A 25,600-nucleotide genomic window follows, 5' to 3' on the forward strand; every position below is an offset into this window, starting at 1 on the left:
ATATATGTATATGTATAGATAGCAAATCAGTCCTTTTTTTTATTTTTTATTTTTTTTACATGTTTAACTTTAAGAACCAAGTTAGAATTATAATGTTACAACAACAGATGCTGGAACAGCACAATCGTTTTAATCCACTTCATTTCTTACTCATGCAGCTGCCAAAATGAAGCATATGCACAAATAGCAGTAAATCAGGATGTGCATGAAACGAATGGCGGGCGCTTTGTCTTGGCAGATGAGTTCAGGCATCGGGAGCTACGCCACACTGTCTCCCAAACGGCTGGCGGCTCACCACGCTTCGGACCAGTACAAGATCTCCCACGAGCTCTACGCCACTGCTACACTGCAGAGGCCTGGCAGTCTAGCTGGTGGGTGTTTACACACACACGCATGCACGCACACACGAACGCAAAATCCATTCTGAATGGGAGTTCTAGCAGCTTTGTGAGCTGTGTGTTCCTCTGATAGAGCTGTGATCAGTCAACGAGGTGGAAGACTTTGACTCTACCTTTTTTTTTGTGTGTGTTGTTATGGCATATTGATCCATGTATACACACACACACACACACACACACACACGCGCGCGCGCGCACACACACACGTGTATGTATAGCCAGTGGGTAATAGTCCCTTGTAAAAAGCACATCAGGCTCCATGTGAAAAGCCTGTTCAGAGAGGTGCTCCACTGCCGGAGCACCTACTCTACAGCAGAGTTAAGCTGCGTAAAACAGCCGTCGCCCGCCCAAAAAAAAAAAGAAGAAAAAAATTGGGGGGCGGGGGGATTCCTACATCCCTGTGCTTTCTGCATGAAATTGCCAGAGTGATACGGCCCATTGTGTACAAATATGGCCCAAGTGGCAGAAATAGCATTACACTAAGCCGGAAAAACAGATGACTCAGATCTTCTAGCAAGCGGAAATGATTACAAGCTATCGGTTAATAAAAGCCGGAGTTGGGTTTCACTCGGGCGTCGCGGGAAAAAAAAAAACTCTCTCTCATATTTAGACGGACAGCTCAGACCTCCTTTTTACCGAGCCCACCTCCAAACATGTGTCGCTCGACATCTTTTCCTGGTGGTGGAATCACAGCTGCGGCGACATTCCGAGGCTGCAAACCACCCAACTGAGATGGGAGAAATTGTTAATATATGCATGGGTGTTTTTTTTTTTTTTCTCATTTCGGCTGATTTTATTTCTCTCCTTTTTCACTGCACTTCGGGGGGGAAGACGCATTTAGGAAGACCAGAGTTGGTTTTTACACTTAGTTGTCCTCTTTAAATATTTTACAGAATAAAATATTGCGGGAGCACATTTCGGTCCCTTTATTTTTCGTTTTTTTTTTTTTTTCTCTCCTCTTTTTCTCAGCGGCGTCGCTCTGTCATCTCCTCTTGAAGTTCCCTCTCCCCTTTCAGAAGAAAGAGGTCAGCGCTTCCCCGAGTCGGTCGCGCGGCGAGTGGGGTGGGTGGGTGGGTGAGTGGGGGCGGGAGGAAAAATGAATAAAGAAATGAAACTGACTCACCGGGACTTCAAAGAGCGAAGGCATGAGGGAGGAGGGGAGCGTTGGGATGAGTCATGCTGTTAATGGGTGTGTCCGAGGCTCTAATTAGCGCCGGCTCATGCATATTCTGACCAACACCCTTTTATGAACCAACTTATACGGCCAGCTTTCACTCCTGTCCCGTCCAATCGCCGAATGGGCTCCACGGCTGTCGTGTCAATAATGTTAAAGCCTCTCCTTGCTTCACACCTGGCGCTGCTGCAGCTCATCTCGTCCCTCTTTTATCTTTCTGTGAGTCATCATTAAACCTACTCACCGCTGGCTGTGCTTTGTGCCGAATGCCTACATTCAAGCGAAGTTGCCCACATTAAATCTCGACGTCCCCTCTGATTCCAATGGATTCATCTCCGTCAGAGGGAGAGGCGGTTGAAAGCGTTTCTGAACGGGAGGCAACATTTTTGAAAGTGACGGGGCGGGCAGACCAGTTTGTAACTGAACTGAAACTCATGCCGAGGCCACTTAGGATAAAAGCATAAAGTCTTTGCCTGATGGAAAAAAAAAAAAATCTGTATTGCTCTTTCTGACCTTTAAATATTGAAAAATGTCGTCAGTTTCTGATTAAAACTGCAGCTAGTCGATATTTCTCCCTAAACTCTTTCGTTGAAGCTAGCAGTCCCTTCCTCAGTTTCTTCTTATGGGACTTTCAAAGTTAGAAGTTGCCGACTGGTTTTTGCCAGGAATCCCTATTATTGTGAATACCGCTGCATTAAAATGCTTTCTATTGGATCTCGGCAAGATGGATGCGCCGATGGAGCTTGCGGTCCCGCTTTCAATCATCTTCTACCAGTCCAGGACGAGGAGGGGAAGCGTGATAAATCATTGAGCGCAGCGGCCCCCAACGTCCATTACTATCGACACGGTGTGAGGACACACACGGACTTCCTGCTGCCAACCCCTTTTTGGGAAACCGGCGACTCGCCTCCTCCGGCTTCACAGCAGAGCGAAGGGACATTGATCCCCGAGCCGTAGCACAACACGAAGACGGCGTGCCTGCGTGCAACCGGTTCTTCTCAGAGCAGTAGGTTCTCAACTGGCGGTGGTCTCAGCACCCACGTTGTCTTCCGTATAATGAAGTCACGACCCAAATTTATTTCACAGTACTACACAAAAAATTAAAATGCTATTCCACCGTCTCGAAAATAAAATATTGAAACTATTGAGTTGTGTGTCCAGCAAAATAAATTCCAACATTTTCTTTATAAATACATATATTTTAAAATCCCTTTAGAAAAAAACCGACATAAAAGGAGAAACTGCCCACGAACGTGTTCAACTTTTGGGTTGCGACCCACCAGTTGAGAAACGCTGTCTTTGGGCTGTTTTCACACACGTCCCACATCCTCACCAATACGATCTGAAGGGTTGTTTTTTTTTTATGTTTTTTAATTACTGTTATTATTTTCTTAACGACGTATCAAGCAGACAGTGGGCACAAACGCTGGTTCGTTCCCCCGCCGCTCATCCCGCTGCATCCCAGGAATACCTCCGGCAGCACGGGGGACTCACTTCCGGCTGAGCTCTAATGCGATGTGATGTGAGATTAGCTCCGCCGGACCGCTCTCTCCGTCACCCACGGGTTCCTCGCGCGCATCCAGAGACGAGCGCGTCTCGATTTTTTATTTTATTTTCCCTCCCCCGTCTCTCCAGTTCTGTTGTGGGTTTTTCCGAGGGAGGCCCTGCGTCCGTTCTGCCGCGCAACTAACACACAAACACGCACACACACACACAAAAAAAAATGCCTTCCTCGACCTTCCGTGTCTTAAGGACCGCTGCCAGAAAACGCACAACACGATGTCTAATTTTAGAATCAAACTGTTTTTTTTTATTTTTTTATGCATCTCTTCAGTGCAACTTCTTCTGCAACAAGCAACTGTCTGTCTCTCTCTCTGGACTGCCATTCTATTCACACTAACTTTGAATCGGCGTTGTGTTCGGGCTGTAAGTAATGCACCGTCGGAGACTCGGATAGCTGATGTAACAGTGGACGAGATTGAATCAGGGAATCATTTATTATATTTCCCCCCTTTTTTATCTCGAGATTATCTTGTTGTTCTGCTTCTGCCACGTTCACTTCTTCTCTTCATCATGTCATCTCCTCTATCTGCTTTCTTCTTTGTCTCCTTCTTTTCCTCCTCCTCCTTCTTCTCCTTCTCCTCCTCCTCCTTTCTCCAATGTTCCTCTTCAACTCCCATCCATCCGTTGGCTTTCTTTTCTTGCCGCCACTCTTCCCTCACGTTCCGCACTTCTCCCGCATGTTGGGCTCTTTTCCATCCTCTTCCCGTATTTTCCTTAAACATAACATACATACATATATATATACACCTATATATTCCCTTTTCTTCAGGCTCACGTGGCTCCTACAGTAGTCAGCACAGTCAGGAACCCATCCGGCCCTTGGGGTCCCCGGAGCACCACATAGATCCCATCTATGAGGAGCGTGTCTACCAAAACAAGGGCCCCATGAGGAGCCTTAGCCAGAGCCAGGGGCCGGACACAGGCGCCTATCGCAACAACACTGGTAAGGCCCTGTTGCAGCCATCAAGTTTTGTTTTTTTTCCCCCCAATATTTGCTTTTTTAAGGACTAGTGTGTAAGATTTGGCAGCTATTTTACCGATGGAAGTGTGCGAAGCAGATCCAAAGCGAAGCAGATCCACCTTCTGGGCCGCTGCAGAAATGTGCTGGGGCAGCACGGCCGTCTCCTTATAAGGAAGACCTGCTATTTGCATAGATATGAAAGTCATTATGGGCAAATTAAAACTTCTTAAGACTTTATCTAACTGACGCATAGTGAATTCAAGACCAGATTTGGCCCTCACATTTGGCCTGCAGGAGCTTAAAAAATGTATCACGGTCTTGAAATGGAAGTCTAGGGTGCTTTAAAAACAAAGATTAAAAAACACATACGACATAAACTACAGAACCCTACATTAAATGTGGGTTATTGTGACCTACAAAGTGTCAACATCAGATTCTTTTGGGGTGTAATGATCCGCGGCATTGAAACCTCTTCATTCATCGTTGATCGATGGAGTGGTGTAGGTTTCCTAACCTGGTGAACAGTCCGTGGTATTAGCTCCACGCAAGTGCATTGACAGTACTGGCAACATCAGTAAATGATCACAAAATATGGAAACGGCGCTGAGGAGTAATTAAATTTCAACAGGCTTGCACTTTTCCCTTTGTGGGAAGCCATAATGCTGGCGGGGCCCTGTGGCGAAAACGACTTCTACACCTCCATTCCAAAAAGAAAACACGCCCACGTGCGTCTTTCATTCCATTTCCAACTAACAGGTACATTTGAATGTCACACACTGGGCCTTTAAATTCAGTCATTTGGAAAATGGCAGCACTCACATTTTCAGTTTTTTTTTTTTTTTTTAAATGAAATCGCTAACCGTGGTAGCACGTTCTTAAAGACTCTGAGGTTTTTCTTACTTTGCAGCCGGAGACGCTGACGTGTCGAACCCGCGCAGTCGGACGCAATCAATTGAGCTCGGCTCCATTGTTGCCAGGCGTGTATTTTTAATGGGGCCTTATTGAGCTTTATCTCACTGGTGGGTTTAGGTACGCCGCGTTAATCCAATTACCATATCACACCCACATGAAAACACCCAAGTCGGTCACGGCGCGTTCGCCCACCGCCTCCCCCTCCTACCCGCAGCCCCCCTCCTGCCTCAGATGTCATTAACCAGCCCAGCCTTAATAGCTATCATTAGCATTTGGGTCAGAATCACAGCAGTAAATATGCCACTTCAGACTAGCCGCAGACTTGATCAGTTTCGCTCGCTTGAAAGCGAGTCAAGATATGCCTGTTAGCGCACAGCGCCGCGTTTGAAGCGCGTCTCGGAGTCGGGAGGCCGTCCCTTTTTTTTTTTTTTTTTTAACCTCTTATTATTGCGGGACAGCGCTTTGATTTGCCGGTGGAAAGTCTGCGCGAGCGCGGCGATAGGATTGTCTTTGGTGAGGGGGAATTTATTAAATAAATAAGACAGAAGGGCTGGGGAGAGGAGGATCCTCTGTTATCTATAATTCACTGTGTCTTGTAATTGTAGTTTCAATAGATGGGCATAAGAAAACTCACAGTGGAAATTTGCGGGCGCCCGCTTCCAGCGAGGGGGAGCTGGAGGGGAAAAAAAAAAAAAAAAGAAATCAATAGGCTGTGAATTAGACCAGGCGGCATACATTTAATTGCCAAATCCATTAGTTTGGAGGTTTACAATATTGTTGTGCTGTGAAACTGATTGTCTGGCGTCGTCGGAGCGACATTCTCGATCAGAGCGTCGCCTTTGATCCGCCGTTCGACTCCCGCTGCGAGCGCCACCCACACCCACCCGGTCGTGGAGCGGCGGCGGGGGCGGCGCATCGACAGGAGAAAAAAAAAGATCAACTGCACCTTGAAGTGACTGGGCCTTTAATTAAGGCTCGGCGGTGTGTGTTTTTTTTTGTTTTTTTTTTTTGAAAAAAGTGACGCGTGATGGGAGTAATCAGGATCCGTAATCCGGAGGGCGACGGCACAGAGTTAACTGATAAAGGCCGCGCTGACACGGTGAGCGGCAAGTCATTAATTATGTCATCGCGCCTTCCCCTTCGCCGAGGCGGCCTCATATTATTGGTTCATTAAGCTGGCATGGATCAATATAATTAATGCCATAAGTCACTCCTTCGGTGCGGAGGCCTGTGCCGGCTAGTTCATTACCCCAAAAAATAAATAAGTAAAAAAAAATGGAATTGAAAAAGAACAAAAAAAACAAAAAAAAAAAACAGGAGCACACAGCTGCAGCGCCTCCGTGCACGGTGTCGTGCTAATTCAAAGCCGCTCTTAACAAGGCACTTCCCATCCAATGAAGCCTGCGGTTTTTATGGAGAGTCCCAGCGACCGTATTACTTAACAGGACACTTAGCCATGAAGAGGAGCAGGGTGATGGAACAATAGCAGTTTAAGGGAAAGTGGTTGCATTTTTTTTTTTTGTGTGTGTGTCCGGGGGTAAAGGAGTGAGAAGGTTTCTCCTTTTTGTCTTAAAGGAGCAGTGCGTGGGGTCTTGTGCAATAGCGCAACGGTACAAAAACTTATTGCAGCTGAAAACAAAACTACGGTGGCCGACAAGGGCCAAACACAATACGACTGATTAATGCGCCTCAGTTGGCGAAAAACAGCTGCAGGTGTGGAAACGATGCAAACTCACAAACACAAATCTAAACAAGGTAGAAGTAGAGGATCGAGGTGCAAATGGAAAAAAAACGTGCACTTCAAGACATAAAACCATGGTAAATCTGTATCTGTCCCCCCTACAAAAGATAAAACTAATTATTGTAAGAAGTGACACTGAAAGAGGCGGACGCAGTTACCAAACCACTAATTTTATTCATGCGCAAACAATCCTGAGAGTTGTGTGTGCTTTATTTTTGAGAGGGGAGCTGAAGAGCGGCTTCAGTGTTTTGGATTTTGCTGAGAAATTTGCAGAACTACACACAGGCCTGGGGAGCAGTCTGGGGATTTCCCTGCTGCGCCAACTTGTTGTTGTTTGCTTCGTTGTGTTTTTTTGTTTGTTTGTTTGTTTTGTTTTTTGCGCTGTTGACGGCACGTTTGACAACACACGCCAAAGTCGCTCAGGTCGGCTTTCCCGGAAGAAGAAGAAGAAGAAAAAAAAAAACCCAGTCCGACGTGTCTGCCTTTGTGTCACAGCGCGCTTCTCTGTGCACCGCTGGCCCGCGTGCTGCTGCAGATCAGCATCACTGCCAGCTCGGCGACTCAGGCGGAAAAGTCGGCCGCGGATAAACGTTTGACGGCGTTGAACGCGCAGCGGTGGAACCCCACCCCCTGAGTTCTTCTCACCGACCGTCCTCCGTCCTCCCTTCGCTTGTATCTGCTTGCAAAACATTCTGATCCAAGAACGCATGTCTCTCTCTCTCTCTCTCTCTCTCTCTCTCTCTTTCTCTCTCCGTGTGTGTGTGTGTGTGTGTGTGTGTGTGTGTGTGTGTGTGTGTGTGTGTGTGTGTGTGTGTGTGTGTGTGTGTGCATGCATGTCCCCCCACCCTCCCACCCCATCTCTGTCTTCTTCCCCTTCTATTTTCCTCTTCTTTTTGCGTCACTGGCACACACTGTTTTTCAGTCTCGGATTAAACCAGGCCAGCGCCCCCCGGAGGACTGCAGGTTAATGTGGCCTATTTCAAGCGATTATTCCTGCGTTGGTCGCAGGGCTTGTGGGGAGCGCTTGGCTCGCACGCGGGGGGAAGCGATCGGGTGGGTGGGGGGAGGGGGGAGGGGGAAACGGAAAATGATTAAAAGAGAACGTGAAAAGCCTGTGGGTGCGTTTTAGGCGTTTGTTTATTTCTGTGTGTTTTTCTAAATCGCGCCCCGCCCCCTCCCGCCCGTCTCCCCATGTAAGGTCTCGGATTTCTCGTCCTCCTGCCCCTGAAATGTCTGCATTTCATCCCCTGACCCCTCCTCCCTCCACCTTCCTCCTTTTATTTCTTTCTATTCTGTTAATTATACCCTCCTCCTCCTCTTCCTTCCACCCTCCGCTTTTATCTCCCTCCCTTCATCCCGCCCTCTCTCTCTCTCCCTCTCTCCTGCCCTCGCTGAAAGCTATCCCGCACCGTATTAATGACTCTGACCGCCGGGAGTAGGCGCGGCGCTGGATGGATGCAGCACTTTCCTCTTTAGCGGCCCGTCATCACGTGTGCACGGCGCTCAGGTCGGCGGCGGCGGCAATAATTGGCAGACTCGCCGGCTGTTTGTCAGGGGCCGCCAGGTTGAGCCGTTGGCTGTTGATATGTGACAGTGACCGCTCTTGTATCTTTCTTTTTTTTTTTGTGGACATGTGCTCAAATTCATGCGGGAGCGTTGGCTTCCAAGCCTTGTTGAGTGATCAGGTTTCAGATGACTTTGCAAATTCTGTGCATATGTGTATGTGTACTGCATGGAAATGCAGTTGTACTTTTTAGTAGTAGTAGTTTTTTTGTGGCATTTTTTTTGTTGGTGTATTAGCTTATTATGGTATTATGGATCCACATTAGTCGCTCATTCTCAACATATATGAAAATTCACACATAAATGCATGAATGTACGAATGCTGCACACATTGTGCAAACATTTCACAGACATTTATCCAAAGGCAGCAAACGACTACACACACACGACACACCGTCTTCTCCGTCGGTAATCCAATCTTGTACTTTTACTCCTCACGTTCAGTAGCTACCACTACTTTTAATGTGTAATATACACCTCTGTGCTTTGTGCTACCTACCACAGCAATACATGGACAATGATGTTGGCTAGCATGCTAGCACTGTTACTGCGCAGTTAACTACTGTGCTGTATTGAGTGTGCTCACAACAGTTATAATGGCCATATTTTTGCATTTCAGTTTTGGAACTATCAGGCAGTTTATTTGTCATTGCACACATTTGTCTGTTGTTATTTTGTAATACCATTTTATTTTTTTTTTACAAAGTTGTGTGTGTGTGTGTGTGTGTCTTTGACTCTTTGGGGGAATGTGTGTTCTCGCAAAGTATCCGGCACTCAAAGCTGGATTATTTCTGCTTGAAGTTGCAGCTCATTTCTCTCCTACAACAGCGCACGTGTGCAGCGGGGGCGTCGGCGGGGAGGGGAGGGGGATGAAAGGAATATAAATAAAATAAAGAAAAAGTGGAGAAATACGAAGAGGGCTTTGCATCAAACCACTACACCAATCTGCTTTAGCCCCGTTAAACGCCGCTCCGTTCTCTGTGTAATGAGATCTGACACTCTAATAAGGGGCAGAGAGACAGAGGGAGAGAGAGATGAGGATGAAGGAGAGCAGAGGAGGAAGGGAGACGGATTGCGGGGGGGGGAGACTTGAGAGGGCGACCGGTGACCATGTGTCATCTGACCAGGAGGCAGGGAAAGTTCAGGGCACCTCTTAAACGGGGAAAGTGATGAATCCTCAGAAAGGGAGCGAGAAGAGGAGGAAGACGAGGCAGAAGAGGCTCACTTTCATCTGACTCACGTCCGCCGGTGGCCAGACTTGGTTTGTAATGCTAATGACGGTCACGCGGTCGACCTCGGCACATTTCTTCGACACCGGCAGGTGAAGGACGGACGCAACGGGCAGGACACAGAACCGCGCGTGTGCCGACGGCCTCGCGTTCTTCTGCAGCCTTTTGACGTGTCCCACAACGGAAGCTGTGCCTCGCGTAGAAACTCGTGGACGCAATGACGCCTTCCTGCGGCCAGCTGGAGGTTCCCGCTCGCGTGACACGTTCGCCGACTTTGATTTGGTGCATTTGGTTGGGACAGATTTTAGCGTCGCCGCAGAGTTAGCGCAATTATTAGGACCGTGTTCTCGTATTTTTACACAGCAGCCTCCATCGATAATCCATCCAATTATTTCTGCAGAAAACGGAATGTGTGGGCGGCAGCTTTCCAGCTTCCTGCGAGCTTCCTCCTGAAAGTTGGAACTTTGTGCCATTTGTGACATCACAAACCGCTGTCTTCCAGAAGTACGAGCTGTGAATATGCACTGGAAGGTGAAGCCGGCAAAATACAGGAACGTTGGACTGTTGTTGCCGCTTTGTTCAGCTGCGGTTGCCACCCTGGTTGTTAAAGGTCAAAGGTCTTTTGTTTCTCACTTCTAGGTACAAGCGCAGAGAAACGAAAAACTGCCCTCCGAGCTTAAAAGCCGATGCAAAGTAAAATGAAATCAGTCAGAAACGAAATAAGAGCTTTGAAGCTCCAAATAAGAAATCTAGTAATAGTTGATCAAACCAGAATCGGTCACATTGGGTAATAAAAAAGTGCAGCAGGGTCTGAGTTCAGGGCGCCTTTCAGGAGTCTGCAAGTCCTGCAGCCGATGCTTCTCAGTCTCTCTCCAGATGGCTCTCGGACGCAGAAGCGAGTTTCTAACCTTCGCTTGGCAGAGTCGGGGCTCGGTCGGCCTGACGCTAAGCTTCAAGAGACAACAGGACGAACAGCGTGGAGAGAGGGGAGGGTAACAAATGAAGCAAGCATTGATTTGTGTCTGCGTTTTCAAATGTTGTTTGTTTTTTGTTTTTATTACAGTTTGTTGTTCAAAGAGATGAACTGAACCGTGACAGGTAAAATAACTGACCCGGGATATTATTCTGTAAGCAGACAGCTACTCAATTCTTAACGCCGGATATGGATTTTTTCATTTCCTTCCTCTAACTTTGCGTCTTCATCTTGCACTGCACTGATGCCCACGGTATTTAAAGCTATTTTTTCGCTGAGGCCTCAGAACGCTTTAATGAGCGGCTCAAAGCATCTGACGGACTCTACAGATCAGCACAAATTCTTCCCCCGGTATTAGCGTTGGGGGGGGGGCGAGAAAAAAAAAAAACATATGGCAGTTTCCTCTTAACGTTGGCAGACGCTCAAACTCAAGAACAGCACAAGGCGCACAGACGTGCACAACACGAACCCATCCCGTGTCTGTGACAGTTCGGAAGGAAAACGTTTGTTTTTCCACGCGGCAATCACACGGCAACTGTTTCACTCGTTTCTTGAAATTGATCCGTCGTGTTTGTCGCCAGACGGCACACCTGGCTAAGATCCTTGTCTGCTTCTCGCTGGCTCGAGCCTCTCAAATCTGACGGGCCACCTGGGGGCCGTAGTGTCGCGCGATTATTCGCTGACCCACTTGCCCGGTCGTGCGGGCGAGAAGAGTGCACGCCCCGGCACAGGCCGGGCCAAGGGAAGTCGTTCTCGCAGCGGTGGGGTGGGGTGGGGGGGGGTGGGGGGGTGATAAAGGGAACAGAGCTCGCTGACCCTCAGTGCAACAGGAAGAGAGAGGAGCATCTGGAGACGAATCCATTCAGGGATATTGGAAATGCGGCGTCCACAGGAAAGGCCATGGGGGGGGGAAACCAGAGCGCCACTTGAATCGTTCCGATTTTCGCTCGGAAATCTGGATCCGTTTGACAGCGTTAAATTCGGCTGGGTTCCGCGACCAATCAGCTTCTTCTTCTTCTTCTTCTTTTTTTTTTGCGGATAAGGAGGCGGGTGGTACGATGAGAGGAGAGAATCCTCCGAGAGGGAGTCGCCGCGACTTGTAAGCAAGTTTGTTCGGGCTGCCGCGGAGGAGATTAGCGCCGCTGCGGCCGAGGACTCTCTTTCTCTCGCGGACGACGTTGTCACACTTTGCTTCCCGTTTCCTTCCTGTGGTTACGACCTCTGACCACTGATGTCAACGTTCAGTTTCCTCCACACAGCATCCGCTCGCTGGGTGTTTTCTCTCCTCGGGACCTTTCTCTGTGAAGACGTTATAAAGTGGAGCAGCAAAATATGTGGGGGAGGGGAAAAAACCAGCAACCAACCATAAGGCCAAATTCAAAGTCACTCACATCCACTTTTGACTCCATTCTGATGTTTGAAATTCAGCAAGTCGTCTTCACACACACACACACACACACACACACACACACACACACACACACACACCCTCCTTTACACGCCTAACAGCATTGAGTTGGTACCATGTGTTTGGCTGATTTGGCTGAATCCCTTGGAAAATCCCCAATAAAGTTGCCAGTTAGTGTTCTTTTTTTAATGTTTTTTTTGCAAGCTTTCAATTGTAGCAGCGAAATTACATTCACAAAGTCTTGGTGTGTAAATGCTTATTAAGCAAAGGGCAATTACCGTTATTACATCAGATAGAAAAAAATAGAAAAAAATTAAGGCAATTAAGGAAAAGTGCACATGTACATTTCAATTAAGTACAGCTGGAGTCAGTCTTTCACAATTGCAGTCAAAGTGCACTAAACCTGACCCGCTCATTTTTGTGATTTACATTTATATTGACGAAGACCGAGGGATTGATTGATTTTGGCCGTATCTCTCTGCAACTCGGACTGCTCGTCCTTCAGTGCCGTGCACGTTGAGCAGCAGCCGCAGCTCAATGAGACCCCCAACGCCCCCCGCTGTCCCCGAGTGGCACGCGAGCACACGGACATGGCACCTTGACTCCCGGAGACAGGCGTGCTGGGAAAAGCGGCGCGCGCTGGATGCGATTGCCCCGCGTGGCCTCCAGTGACTCAGGCTCAGAAACATCAAGAGCTCCTTGTTGGCCAGGAGGCTCTCGAAGGGATAAACGGAGGGGGAACGTAATCCTTGCTTTCCTCCACTTCCAAGCTGTGTGCGTTTGTGTGTGCTCGTGCACGTGTGTGTGCTCGCGCACGTGTGCACTCTCCGCGCCGCAGGCTGGCTCTTGCACCGTGTGCGCACGCGTGACCCGAAGTCATAATAAGGGCGGGAAACAAAACAAAGAAAAAAAAATATATATATATATATTTTCAAGCGGTGCACTTTTCGTTGGCGTCAATCACTCGCTCATTTGAAAGAAGAAAAAAAAAGAAAATGGAATAGAAATCCCGTGCGTGCGCGCTCGTGCGTGCGCATCCCGGCGAGAGAGAGAAAAGAGGAGCTGCGCCGAGGAGGTTTTGTGTAATCGTGCTGAGCGTCGAAGCGTGTCGGGAGAAAGGACGTCGCCGTCCTCGCCGCTGATCACATAGTCCAGCGCCACCACAATAGACGGGGAGAGGCGGTGGGGCCTGGCGGCGGCGGCGGTGGTGGTGGGTGTGAGAACACGAAATAAATGGATGATGGAGAGAGAGTGGGGGGAGGGGGGACAGTGGAGTACAGAAAACGAGGAGTGGCAGGGATGAGAAAAGGCGGCTTTAAGAGGGGATGAGCGGCCTGGGGAGAAAGTGACGGATGGAGGTGACGACAGAAAGGGACACATGGCGAGGGGCGAGTGGAGGAAGAGATGAAAGTGCCAGGAGGGGGGGATGAGCGCGGAGAAGCCGAGCGGACCGGGTTTTGATCTCGCTTTCTATTTCTCCTCTCCCTCCTTCCTGTTTTTTTTTTTTTTTTTTTTTTTTTTTTTCAGTTTGCGCCGCCACTTCGCGGCCTGGGGAGGAAGTGAGAGAGGGGGGGGCAAAAAAAAAAAACCCCAGCAACACACAGTCAAGCGTGCTCCCCCTTGCCCGGCTGGTTAATTGCAAGAGGTTGCTCTGTGTCAAGTGGCTAATAGCGTTTTCCTTCTCCATCGCTGATCCGCTAGCGGGAGCGAAGCCCTGAGTTGTTGTGTGTGTGGGGGGGGGGGCTCCAGAGACGGCCCCGCCCTTCTATTTCCCTTCCAAACACAGGTCTAGGCAGGTGGGGTGGGGGCAGCGCCTATGAACTAGTTCTCAGATACACCGATTGCTTGTATTTCTTTTTTTAAGCCCCAACACTCATTTCGGAGATGCACGAAATGCAATTTGTGAAGAGGGAGCAAAAGAGCTAATTACCTGCCGCCATCTGGCCATGTGATGTGTAAATGAACTTCGGACAAGTCGGACGAAGTCTGGCAGCGGTCCCAAACATCAGTATCTTCATTTCTCATCCTGAGCTGCGCAAAGTGGGACTTTAGCGTAGCGCAGGAATTGTCTTGCTGGCTCTCAGATGAGCCCATTTTGAAGTAGCTGGCTAGCTAGCTAGCTTACCTCCAATTCTCCCTGTTAAATGGGCCGCTCAAGCCACGACTGTTGCACGTACACCCTCACGCATCCTTCTCTCTCTTTTCTTTATTTTTTTTTGGGGAGGTTTTTGGCTCACGCCATCACACAAATTGTCAAGGCAGCGCGCTTCAGCTTTGTTGGCATTGTTGCCAGTTAAAGAAAAGCAACCTGAAAACCTTGAAAAATTCTAATACATTTATTTGTATAGTGCTTTTCAAAAAACCCTTTACAAGGGCATTAAAATGGTAAAACCAGTACATAGAACCATACAATCCAAATGTAGAGGTACATAGAAGTACAAGAACTCAAACACATTCAAAAGTGTATGACAAAATAGGACAGTTGTCAGCAGCAAAGCTCAGAGACAGAAACCAACAGACTTCTTTTTTTTTTTTTTTTTTTTTCTGCCAGGGTAAAGCTTGACTTACCGATTGGTCCGCAAAGCGTGCACACGTCGGTTGTTAGCCTCGGCGTTTAAGCGTGAGAAATGTACTCGCGACGCCAGACCGGGGGAAAGAAACAACACCTCTAAATTGCTGCAGTGCGCGCCTCCGCGCTCGAGTGCGTGTCGCACGAGGTGCAGGAGGTGCCGTTCACCACTTGCTTAATATTTGATGAGCGGCGCAGCAGGCGGCCAAGCGAGGTCCCGGCGGTGCTTTTTAGCCGACATCTTGGTGTGGGGGGCTGCTTTTGCGTAAGGAGCTCTTCCCTGTCGCTGCCGCTCGTCCGCAACGCCTCCTTTCGTTTTCCCGCTCCTGCGTTTGTTAGCGAATAGCGGCTAAAGCTCCAGCAGGTCCAGAACCCTTCCGCGAGAACCGTTCGTCTGCTATCAGCTCAGCGGATGCTGCCCTAATGAACCGGCCCACATGAAACCACACCTCCTCCCCCTTCCCCATGGTATAAAAACTCCTGATCCACTCGCGCAAAACACACCAAATGCTTGTCTTGTACCAGTTTATCGTCAGTTTATCTTTGACATGTTTGCGCACAGTCCCGGGCCCCATGAATGCGGACTGAAAATAACACAGATGAGCTGCCAACGTTGCCCCCCCCCCCTTTTTTTTTTTATCCCTTTCTGGAAATCCCTTCTTTTCCCCTCTTTCCACCAGCCACCCACCAGAAGCATCAGGTACAGAGCAGGTCTCACAAGGACAGGGAACGCAACTAAACAAAACGAAACACAGAAGAGGCCCCTAAACAAAGCAACGAGGGTCTCCGTTGGCTTCTTGGAACCCAAACCGTGAAATCAGCAGAGCTACTGTGCGAAGTCGGCGGCAGGAGAAGAAGAAGAAGAAGAAGAAAGGTTGAGCGAAGGCTGAAAGAAGAGGAATTTGGGAAGAGGCGTGGCGTCCTGAATGGGCAGAGTGGGCGAGAGAACGGAGAGAAGGCCACACACGGCCGGCCGCGGGAGGACATTTATTCCAGGGTTTTGTCTTTTGTCTTCGTGCTGCCGATCATCTCAATTTAAATTGGGCCAATTTCGCCATTTTTTCCCCTCTTGCCACTGAAGAAAAATCCCCCCCATTCAGTTGCGACAGCCTGGGCTGTGAAACTGATTAGATCTGCCTTTAATTTTGGTGGGTTTTTCTTTCTCTCTCTTCTCCCCCTTTCCCCCGCCTCTCCCGTCAAAGCCCGTCTTTACGTCCCCGCCTGGGTGTCATGTCACACTGGCGCCGTCCCCGCCCCCTCCGAAAGCCCCGGCTGCTAATGAGACATCAGGCGGGAGACGCGGCCGCGGCGGCGGAAGAAATGGCCTCCGACAGTAGTGACTCGGCTCCATTACCAGTCCATCTGTATCTCAATTCCTCACCTTTTTTTTTTTTCTCACTTTCCGCCTTCTTCATCTTTCGTCCTGCTTCTTTTCCGCACCTTTAAATCATTCAAATTTCCAATCATATTTCCGGACGTCTCCGGCAACCTTTTACCCTCCCGGGATGTTTTGTGAGTTAAAGTTGGATTTTTTTTTTTTTTTTTTTTCCCCCTTCCCTCTCCACTCGGGCTTTGTGAAACTGATTTAAGAGCGAGGAAATAAAAATATGCTCCTGCGCTTATATCATCCGCAACGTTGGGCCCCCGGTTCTCCGGTGGGCTGACTAATGGGGTTTTACCAGATTCGGCGAGAGGAATTTAAATAAGAGCTCCGGGAAAAGGGAGGGAAAAAAAAAAAAAATTCCTCCCGAGCGTTTGTTTAATCTGTCTGGTGTTCCCTCAAATGTGCGGCTGATGATCGGGCCGGTGTGTGTGTCCTCTGTGTGTTTGTGTGTGTGTGTGAGATAGATAGAGAGAGAGAGAGAGAGAGAGGTAAAAGGGAGAGATAAAAGGGTTGTGAAGGTCAAGTAAATGCCATCACTCAAGACTTGGCTAAAGAGCAAGATTGTTGGTCACATGGCAATGAGACTCTCACACACACACACACACACACGGGGAAGCACACCTCCCTTTGCTCAGCGTTGTTGTGTGCGTTTTCCTATGTATTGTGTGTGTGTGTACAGGGTTGCGCTGGAGGGTTATTTGTTTTTCTCCGGCTCTGGTGCGCACACACGCACGCCCGTCCTTATCGGCGCACATTTCAATGGCTAATTGTCTCTGTCGAGAAAGGCCTGTTTTAAAAGCCCCCCGGCAAGCAACCTCGCGCTCCCGCATCGATTCCAAGGCTCCGCGATTTATCACGCGGCTCCCTTTAACCAACTGCTTTTTTTTTTCCCCTCGCACTTCTTTCCCCCCCTCTTTTTTCTTTTTTTTTGCATCCGTGCACGGACGCCGGCGCCTCTGCTTACCCATGCCGCGGCCGCTAATGACGGATGCGATGGGCCCGGCCCACACCGTCTGTCTCGGTGTGTTTGCAGCCCTGAGAAACGACACCTTGATGAATCGCCATGAACGCGGTGGCGACGGCGGACGGCGCCTCCTGCGGGACGCGGGGAAGAACCCCGCCATTCAACTTTCATCTCGGCCGGGCCGAGCCGTCCCTCAGTGCTCTGCGGTTCCGTGTTCCGCATTGTTTTCAAAAGCGTCGGACTGTCCTCCTTTGATTTTTTTTTTTTTCTTTTCTTTCTTGTTTCTTTTTTTTCCGGGGAAGCGGTGCCCAATGGAAACATTTTTAATCCTCGGCCTGGGAAACAGCGAGCTAATGAGGCGTTTTAGGGACAAACGAAATGGCAGAGCTTCCCAGCTCGCATGCAGAACATTATATTTTTTACCCTATATAGAGTGCTGCTGGATTTATTGGACCACCACCACCGCTGCTGTCCAGAATGATCTGAATTACCAAGAGCAGGTTTTGTGTTTCTGCAATGGTTTCCTACACCAGCATGCAGAATCTCTTTCACCTGCAGTTTCGCCATGCTATCATAGAGTTTTTATTGTTGTTCATCAATTTACAAATATACTGTTTTACAAAAGAGCAGAAGGGATCATGAAGCACCTTATTATTTCTGATCAAGATAAAATTGAAAAGGTTTGAAAGTTTTTTTTTTACTTGTGGTTCAAGTAGGAAATTCAGGTTCAAGACCGCTTACATTTAAGTCTAAAAATGTGAAAAAATCTGTTCTTTACGTAGCATTCTGCTCGTCAATAAAACGATTTCCAACTTTTTCTGCTCTGCTTTAATGACTTCTACTCTTTCTTTCGATCCCCCCTCCGTCTCTGTTAACTCCCCTCCTCCCCCTCTGCTCCTCCTCTTACCTCGACCCCCCAACCCCTCCCTCCTACACCCGTAGACCTGTCCCAGTTTGTTCACGACCAGGTCCTAAGCTATGTCCTCTGTCCCTACTTTCCCGCCGTAGCTCCCTCCTCCCCCGGTGTCGACTCCGCCCCGTTGCAGCGCACGGGAAACTACAGCCGCGGCGGGGGCAACAACTATGCCACGGTGGGGCCCGGCTACACCTCGAGCGGCGGCGGAGACATGTACGGTTCGGACCCGTACGTGGCCGACCCCTATCGCACCCTGCAGTACTGCCCCTCGGTGGTGGAGTCGCCCTACAGCAAGTCGGGGCCGGCCCTGCCCCCTGAAGGCAGCCTGCAGCGGTCGCCCTCCATCGACTCCATTCAGAAAGACCCAAGGTAGGAAGAAAGGCACGAGTGTGTGTGTGTGCAAGCTAGCAAGAGCCGGGATCGTTTCCTTTGCTCCCTTGCAGACTTTGCTGCAGTTATCGTTAAAGTAATGGTTCAACTAAAAAAAAAAAACAACAACTTTCGACCATTCACATTTACGTTTGCACAGTTATTTAATCACCATGATTTCAATGGAGGTCATTCATGAAGAGGAAGTATTCAATGAAAAATCCCTCCACACTGCACGTGTGTCTTATTCAAGTGTCGGGAAAATGTGTTGCTTTTTTTTTTTTTTTTTTTTTTTTTGTTAAAGCCAACCCATCAACTAGAGCCTCTCAGACAGGAGTTTATGTTACGTTCGTCACGCTTGGCTGCGAAAGACTTCCATTGGGCCAATTTTTTTTTTTCCACCCCCTCATTAACATTCCAGATTGTGGATGTGAATTAAGTGCCTTGATCATTAGCTGGATGAATAGCAGATGGGCGAAAATTTACATTTCCCGTGAACTCCCTCTTGGAAGTTTTAGCAGCGATTTGACAACAAAATGCTTTTTTGTTTACCTTCAAAGTTGACGTGGCAAAAACTTCTGCTCTGGCTAAAAAGAAAAGCTGCATTCAACTTGGTGTTTCGGGGTTGAAATGTTTCTTTTGTCCCCCTCAAGTAAGAAGAGGAGATTAATTTTCCTCTCTCTCATTGTCATTGTGTGCACAAAGAGTTTGAAATCGCTTCCATCCTCTTGTTCCAGCAATGAAGCTGGAGCTCACTGTCCCCGCTTTTTTTTTTTTTTTTTTTTTTTTTTTTTTTTACTTATATATATTTCACAGGACCCTTGATGTATAATTCCTTTAATTACGGAACCAGGGGGGCTGAGGCATGAATGGATGGCGCCTCAACAGCGTGCTGTCAGTCACAGCAGAGAGAGAAGGACACGACGGGATATTTGTGATTTTTTTTTGACTGGATTGCCCGCAATATACATAATGGCTTAGAGTATTATATACATGTATATGTGTGTGCATATATATATATAAAACAACAACAACTCTGAGTTCTTCTTGAAAAGCCTCTCTCTTCCAGTTGGCATTCACGCCGAGTTTGCGCAGCTTTCTGAGGGTTGGCACTCGGCTGCAGTTTGTTGTCTGCGCCGCACTCCTCAAATCCGCGACAGAAAGGTTCTTTGTTTGATTGTTGCGAGAGGCAAAGCAGAGTGTGCTGTGTGTTGCTGTGAGACACAGAAGACAGAAAACAGTTGCAGAAGTTGCTGGAAAATACATTTCTGAGGAGGCTGAAGAGCAGATGGCAAAGATCTGGCGTACGTGAGTTTAAAAACTATGCAAACTGTGCAGTGCATTTATATAGGTGTAGGAACTGAGTGTATATGTATACATATGTCTGTACATATGTATATATACATACAATCGTAACAATATATATGTACGTATATGTATATATGTATACATATGTATGTATATATACACTTTATATGTATATACAGTATATATGTATGTATATGTGTATATATATATGTGTGTGTGTATGTATGTATGTATATATATATATGTATGTATGTATGTATGTATATATATGTATGTATGTATATGTATGTATGTATATGTATGTATGTATATATATATGTATATATGTATATGTATGTATATATGTATATGTATGTATATATGTATGTATATGTATGTGTGTATATATATATGTGTGTATATATATGTATGTGTGTGTATATATATATATATATCTATATATATATATATATATATGTGTGTATATATATATGTGTGTATATATATATATATATCTATATATATATATATATATATGTGTGTATATATATATATGTGTGTATATATTTGTGTCTATATGTATATACACACACACATACAGTATATGTAGAACCAATGTGTTGCTAATCTGCAAGCTAATAAGCAACTGATTAATGGTGAATAGGTGTACCTTAATACAAAGTGCTACTATATATATGTACGCATATGTATACATACATGTATAAAGGTATAGCTGTCCTTCCTTTTTTCTCTTTTAATGTGAACTAGCTCCAATGGACGTTGCGCTTTCTAACTTTTCTTACTGAGCCTCTGCAAATTGTATCGGCGAAACATAGTTTCGACTTTAAAAATGTGCTTACGAGCGCAGGGGAGGAAAAGCTAATAAGTTTACTGTACTTGCAAGAAAGTGTGATGCTGGCCCATCGGAGTAATTATCAACCAACATAAAAGATCCCTCTCCGATTCCAGCGTTTCGCACACTTGCGTTCACCCTTTCCTCCTGATGCGCTTTGTGCCAGACAATAAACTCCGCTTCCCCTCAATTAAAGAAAATGCGCCCGCGGAGTTAAACGCTCCCTGCGGAATTGAAGGGAAGAGTCTTTTAATCAAATGTGCCTTGCGGTGTTGTTCTCCGCTGTTTTTAAATTCAGGTTCATGTTTGGCGGAGGCTGATATTTGGAAAAAACCTGAACTCTCTTGGCTTTATTTTTGTGGCAACAGAAAGTTTGAAGTTGTGTGACCAATGCTGGATATGCGATGCGATGAACGCGCGTCTTTCAAACAATTACCACAGGATTTTCTCCGTACGTTGACTTTTGGTTGTGTGAATGTCTTAGTTACTGTATATTTTGCCTTTTCCAAACACCCACCCACCCATCCATCCATCCATCCATCCACCCACCCATCCACCCACCCACCCATCCATCCATCCACCCATCGGGATTAGGGATCTCTTCCCGAACAAGCCACCAGTCCGCTGCACGCTCACACGGACAGACAGACAACCGTTTGCTCTCACGCTCAAGTTGGAGTTGCCAGTTGGTTTAATGTGTCTTTGGATTGCGGCGGGAGAGCCGGCTCCCCTGGGAGAACCCACGCAGACGGAGAGAGAGAACATTGCAAACTCCGCACAGAGAGGCCTTTTGCACCGCAAATCGATGCTGCGACCTTCTAGCTTGCGAGGACACCCTGTGCAAACACCCGAAGATGAATAATTTAACCATCTCATAAAGTTTTGGATGTGAGCGATTTAATCATGACTCACACAGTATGTCAGAAATGATACTAGCTCGTAAAACAAACAGTATTTGTCTCTCATGTTCACACTTTAAGGCGTTCAAAAGTTTAAAATTGTGGCTTTTAATTCCAATCGACTGTCGTTCCCCCCCCCCCCACCGCTTTGTTCGGAAACCGCGCATCGCTATTCGCCACGAGGTTAAACGCTGTCCCACTCAAACCTCACTCGGCTCTCATGCTGTAATTGGATCTGGCCGAGCTAACATGAAGTGCTAAATGAGTTACCAGCAATTAGAGACAAGGAACACTCAGAGCGGGGCCAGAGGCCGCGTGTAAAACGTCTGCGCGTGTGTGCGCTGCGCCGCACAGCGCCGCCGTCAGCCCCTTCCGACGTGCCGAGTGTTGTCGTTCGTCAGCGGCCCCGGTGCTCGACGCGCGCGATTGCCGCCCGAAAAAACGCAGTCCGGAGACGCTAACGCGCGCCTACCAAGGCACGATAGAGCCAAGAGGTGAGGACGGAGACACAAAGAGAAAACTCAAAAACTGCTAATGGACGGGAGTGGAGGAGGGGGAAGGAGATAAGAGGGGGAGGAGAAATGGAAGGAGGGAGGGGGGGAGAAAGCAGGCACGCGCAGGGATGGGAGATGCAGAGCGAGGAGGGGATTATGATAGAAATTGAACATTGGAGGGTGGCAGACAGATGAAGATGGAGATTTAGGTGATAAATAAGCGGGCGAGGGAGGGAAAGTGAGGAGGAGGAGGGACGGGACGGCCGCGCAGAGGACGGATGGGCGTCATCCTGTCGTCTAGACCGTGCTTGGGTTTTTTGTTTTTTTTTTCCTTTGTTTTTCTCAAACACTCAGTGACGGAAATTCACTTCGCTCACCGCCACTGACGATGAAGCGAGCAGGGCGAAGAAAAGCGAAGCGCCAAGGCGCGACGCTAAGGGGAAGGAAAAGCAAGCGCTCCGACAGAAGCCGCAGGGGGCGGTGAGGATGCGGGAGAGCGGGGCAAGGGCACAGCCGCTCCGTTTGTTCTCGTGCGGCGGTTGTGCATGTCGCGTCGCGTCGCGCAGGGCCGCCTTGCGACACGCCTATATTTAGGCGCAGGCGCTCGGAGGGACGGCTCTGAATTAATGCCGTTGCCGTACGACACGCTGCAGCACCCCCAGGCGCCGCAGAAGGAATTCAGGCTGGTGCGGAAAAAAAGCGTTAAGGCACCCGGCCCGCTGCCTGGTGGAGACTTAAAGACCGAGCTAACTTTGAACACGCGTGAAGCTTCCCCTCTGATGTTTGGGTGATGCTAACTGCCGGTAGTGTTTGTTTTTTTTTGTGTTTTTTTTTTTTCGCTCATTAATGATGGACTGGATACCATCTGCTCTTCACCAGAATCGTGGTTTATTGCAACCCGATCCCTGTAATACTGCGCACCTCGACTGCACCCGAGCTCACTGGGATGCAGCAGCCCTTTCTTGGTGCGAAGTTCTACCTGCAAAGTGGAAACGAGGTCGAGGTTGGAGGAAAGGAACGCGCGCCGGCTTTGACCCAATATATGTCCTTTTGTGAAGCGACAAACTGGTATTGCACTTTAACATGCAAAGTGTGAAGACGCGTGAGGCTTTTTTCAATCGAGGACGCGCCTCTGAATAGTCTGAATAATTACACACACACACACACACACACACACAGTGCACCTTTAAAAATTGAGCTAATAACCTTTGCACCGCTGTACCCACTATGCTCACCGCTTCTTCTTTTTTTTTATGTTCCATAAGCGGAAAAAAATAAATAAACACCTCTAAGAATTCTCCTCTTAAGTGGATGTGCTGTAGAAAGTAATGAAAGACTCGTCGTGTGGCGATTTTTCTTTTTTGATCTAAAATCTAATCGTCGCATATCTGCAGGTGCGCTTAACTCCCCTCATCAATCACCTGAACGCACAGCCAGAGACAAAGACAAAGCATTTCGACATTAAACTGAATAGGTGCCATATCGCACCACTCTTTCAACCAAGCAACTCTGGGGAACTAAAAAAAAAAAACCAAAAAAAAAGGCGTGCTGCCTTCAAGGACCTTCCTCATTTGAGCTGGGCGTAAAGAAGGCAGCCACAAGGTGGTTTCAGAGCTCAAAACAAGCACAAAACAGATACTGGGGGTGTTGTTGCTGAGACTTATCAGTGCCCGTCGTGACATCACAAAGGGGCCGATTGCCCCCCCCACCCCCCTCCGACCTGAATATTAAGGCTGGCACCTTCTGACAAGTGGAGGAAGCTGGAAGCTTTGCCGCTTCTGGGGAGTTCCGTGGCCAATTTTTTTTTTTTGCATCGTACGTGGCTGTGCACCGTGGATGGCCGATGAAAGGCTCCTTTTGTGATGTTTTGATCTAAAATTACACCGGTGAATTGTTTCAACTGTCGGGGGGGGGGTTCCGCCGCGTGCGCGGCTTATCATCTCGTCGAGCGCTCAAATCAGCCAGAAACGTAGACGGAGCGTTTTCGAGATAAGGCCGATTCTTCGCCGAGACGCGCGCACCCCCCCCCCCCCCCGCCGAGAGCTAACGTCTCGTAATGCGGCGGCACATGCGAACGCACCGCACCGGCGAGGCCGCAATAAATGTGCCTGAGCATTCCTCATTATTTTTTCCACAATCGGGCTGCGGCCATGAAATTGCTATTTACAGTACCTTGATGTGATGAGAATGTGGCGCGACGCCGCCGCCCGACCGCCTTTGTCGGCTCGCAGCCTGGGCGCATTACTCTATTTATGGAAAATCTGCCGCGGTCAGCTGTGGTCTCTCGCTCGTGCGTGGGTTTGCGGCGGCGGCGGCGGCGAAGGAAGAAGTCCGCGCGTCGCCAAAGACAGAGCGACGCGACTGTTGCGTTGGGATTCTTCTAGTCGGCCCTCCCTGTCGGTGTTGATTCAGGGAGACGCGTGTTGGGGAAAAGGAACAGGGACTGCGCCTTCCCTTCTTTATTTTATTTTATTTTTTTCCCCCCTGCGCTTGTCTATTTGTCGAAGTACATGGCTTTGTGTGTCGGCCGCGTACGGTTTCCCTGTCCAACGCGCAAGGCACAGATGGAATGGCTCCTTTAGATGAAAGTTGGCACCCGAAACCTTTTTGTGTTTGTGCCGCGTAAACAAAGGACAGATTCTCTTGTGTTTCCCCTCTGCTTTGAAATGTAAATATCCATCACAAATGGACAGTTTGCCCAATCGCAATTAATTACCAAACCCCCTTCCTGCACCTTCTCGTTGTCCTGCCCGGTTGGTAAAACAAACCACCGATCCTTTGCAAAAAAAAGGCCTGTGTTTTTGGTTTGTTTGTATTTTTTTTTTTTTTTTTAGCACATTTCAGGGATTTCACTGGCAACTTTATAGCTCCATTCAAATAAACCCCACAACCAAGCCACAGCCTGTATCAGTCGGGGTGCTTATTTCTGTGTTTATCTACCTGATGGCGTTTGAAAGTGAAATTCTTCAAAGCCTCGTCGCCGGCGCACGGAACCCTGCCATGTGTCTTGGAAGGGATTTCAGTACGACGGACAGGGACACACACGTCGGGCCCCCGGGTTTTAATGAAAAGGTTCAGCACCATGGACAGCCGCACAAAGGTCCGGTGGGTTTCTTTCTCTGTGTGTGTTTTTTTTATTTATTTATTTATTTTTTTAAGGTGTTTTCAGCAGCATGGGCAGCATGGCCCTTTTGAAGTTGGTTCAGCACCAAGGACAGAGTCCCAGAATGCAGCCACAGTTGTAAAACTGACAGCACACAGCTGCAGGGTTGTTGTTTTTTTTTTTTCCCACCTTTTCGTTCTCGTTGTCGTCAGCCGACAGCAGCTGCGTAATGTCTTTTCAACTTGATATTAGAGCGTCTTACATAACCGCTCTGCGTCTTCCCACCAGTCAGTGAGATTTTGAATACCGCGCATCGGTTAGCGGAACCGATTGAGGTGCGAGGCTGGCGGCACGCTGCACGTTGTGCAAGTGGGTGGGGGTTGGGAGGTAAATATTCTCCTCATTTTGCCGTGAGCCGATTGACTGAAGAAAAATAAATAATGGAAGGGATGGTTTTGGAGGCACGGAGTTCGCGCTGCCATTGTGTTATAAATATGTGCTCTTTAGTTCAGGCAGAGAAATGGGACGGCAACAAAGGAAATGAAGTAAAAGCCAGTGACGGAAAGATAAAGAAAATAAAAGAATAGGCTGGAGCAGTGGGGTGACTCAGGCGGGCAGACCGAGGGAGGGACCAAGGACATGACAAGCACAGTCACAGGGCGAGCAAGGGATTTAAAGAATAGGAAAGGATGGGGGAGAGAGAGAGAGAGAGAGAGAGACAGATAGGAGGACATACTCTATTGGCTCTCAGCACGGCCCAGGGGTAATTTCCTCTCCACATGAGAAATGCATGCTGGGATATGGAATTACCTCCAAGGGAGGGTAATGATGCATCGCCAG

General features: G+C 48.1%; 1 protein-coding gene across 7 annotated transcripts in view; it reads left to right on the top strand.

The window, feature by feature from the left end:
- The window catches only part of ctnnd2a (catenin (cadherin-associated protein), delta 2a), a 234,538-nt gene that overhangs the window by 118,446 nt on the left and 90,492 nt on the right, over window positions 1-25,600 (top strand). For 6 of the 7 annotated variants that reach the window (XM_076051063.1, XM_076051069.1, XM_076051062.1 and 3 more), the window contains 3 exons: window positions 239-371; window positions 3,905-4,078; window positions 17,848-18,124. In XM_076051063.1, the coding sequence (XP_075907178.1) occupies window positions 239-371; window positions 3,905-4,078; window positions 17,848-18,124 (584 nt within the window). The remainder of the gene's footprint in view (window positions 1-238; window positions 372-3,904; window positions 4,079-17,847; window positions 18,125-25,600) is intronic. The other variant, XM_076051066.1, reaches the window with a different exon arrangement.

Source organism: Nelusetta ayraudi, unplaced genomic scaffold (assembly GCF_046127955.1).
Source record: "Nelusetta ayraudi isolate G7.1 ecotype Tasmania unplaced genomic scaffold, CSIRO-AGI_Nayr_v1 ptg000132l, whole genome shotgun sequence".
NCBI classification, from domain to species: domain Eukaryota; kingdom Metazoa; phylum Chordata; class Actinopteri; order Tetraodontiformes; family Monacanthidae; genus Nelusetta; species Nelusetta ayraudi.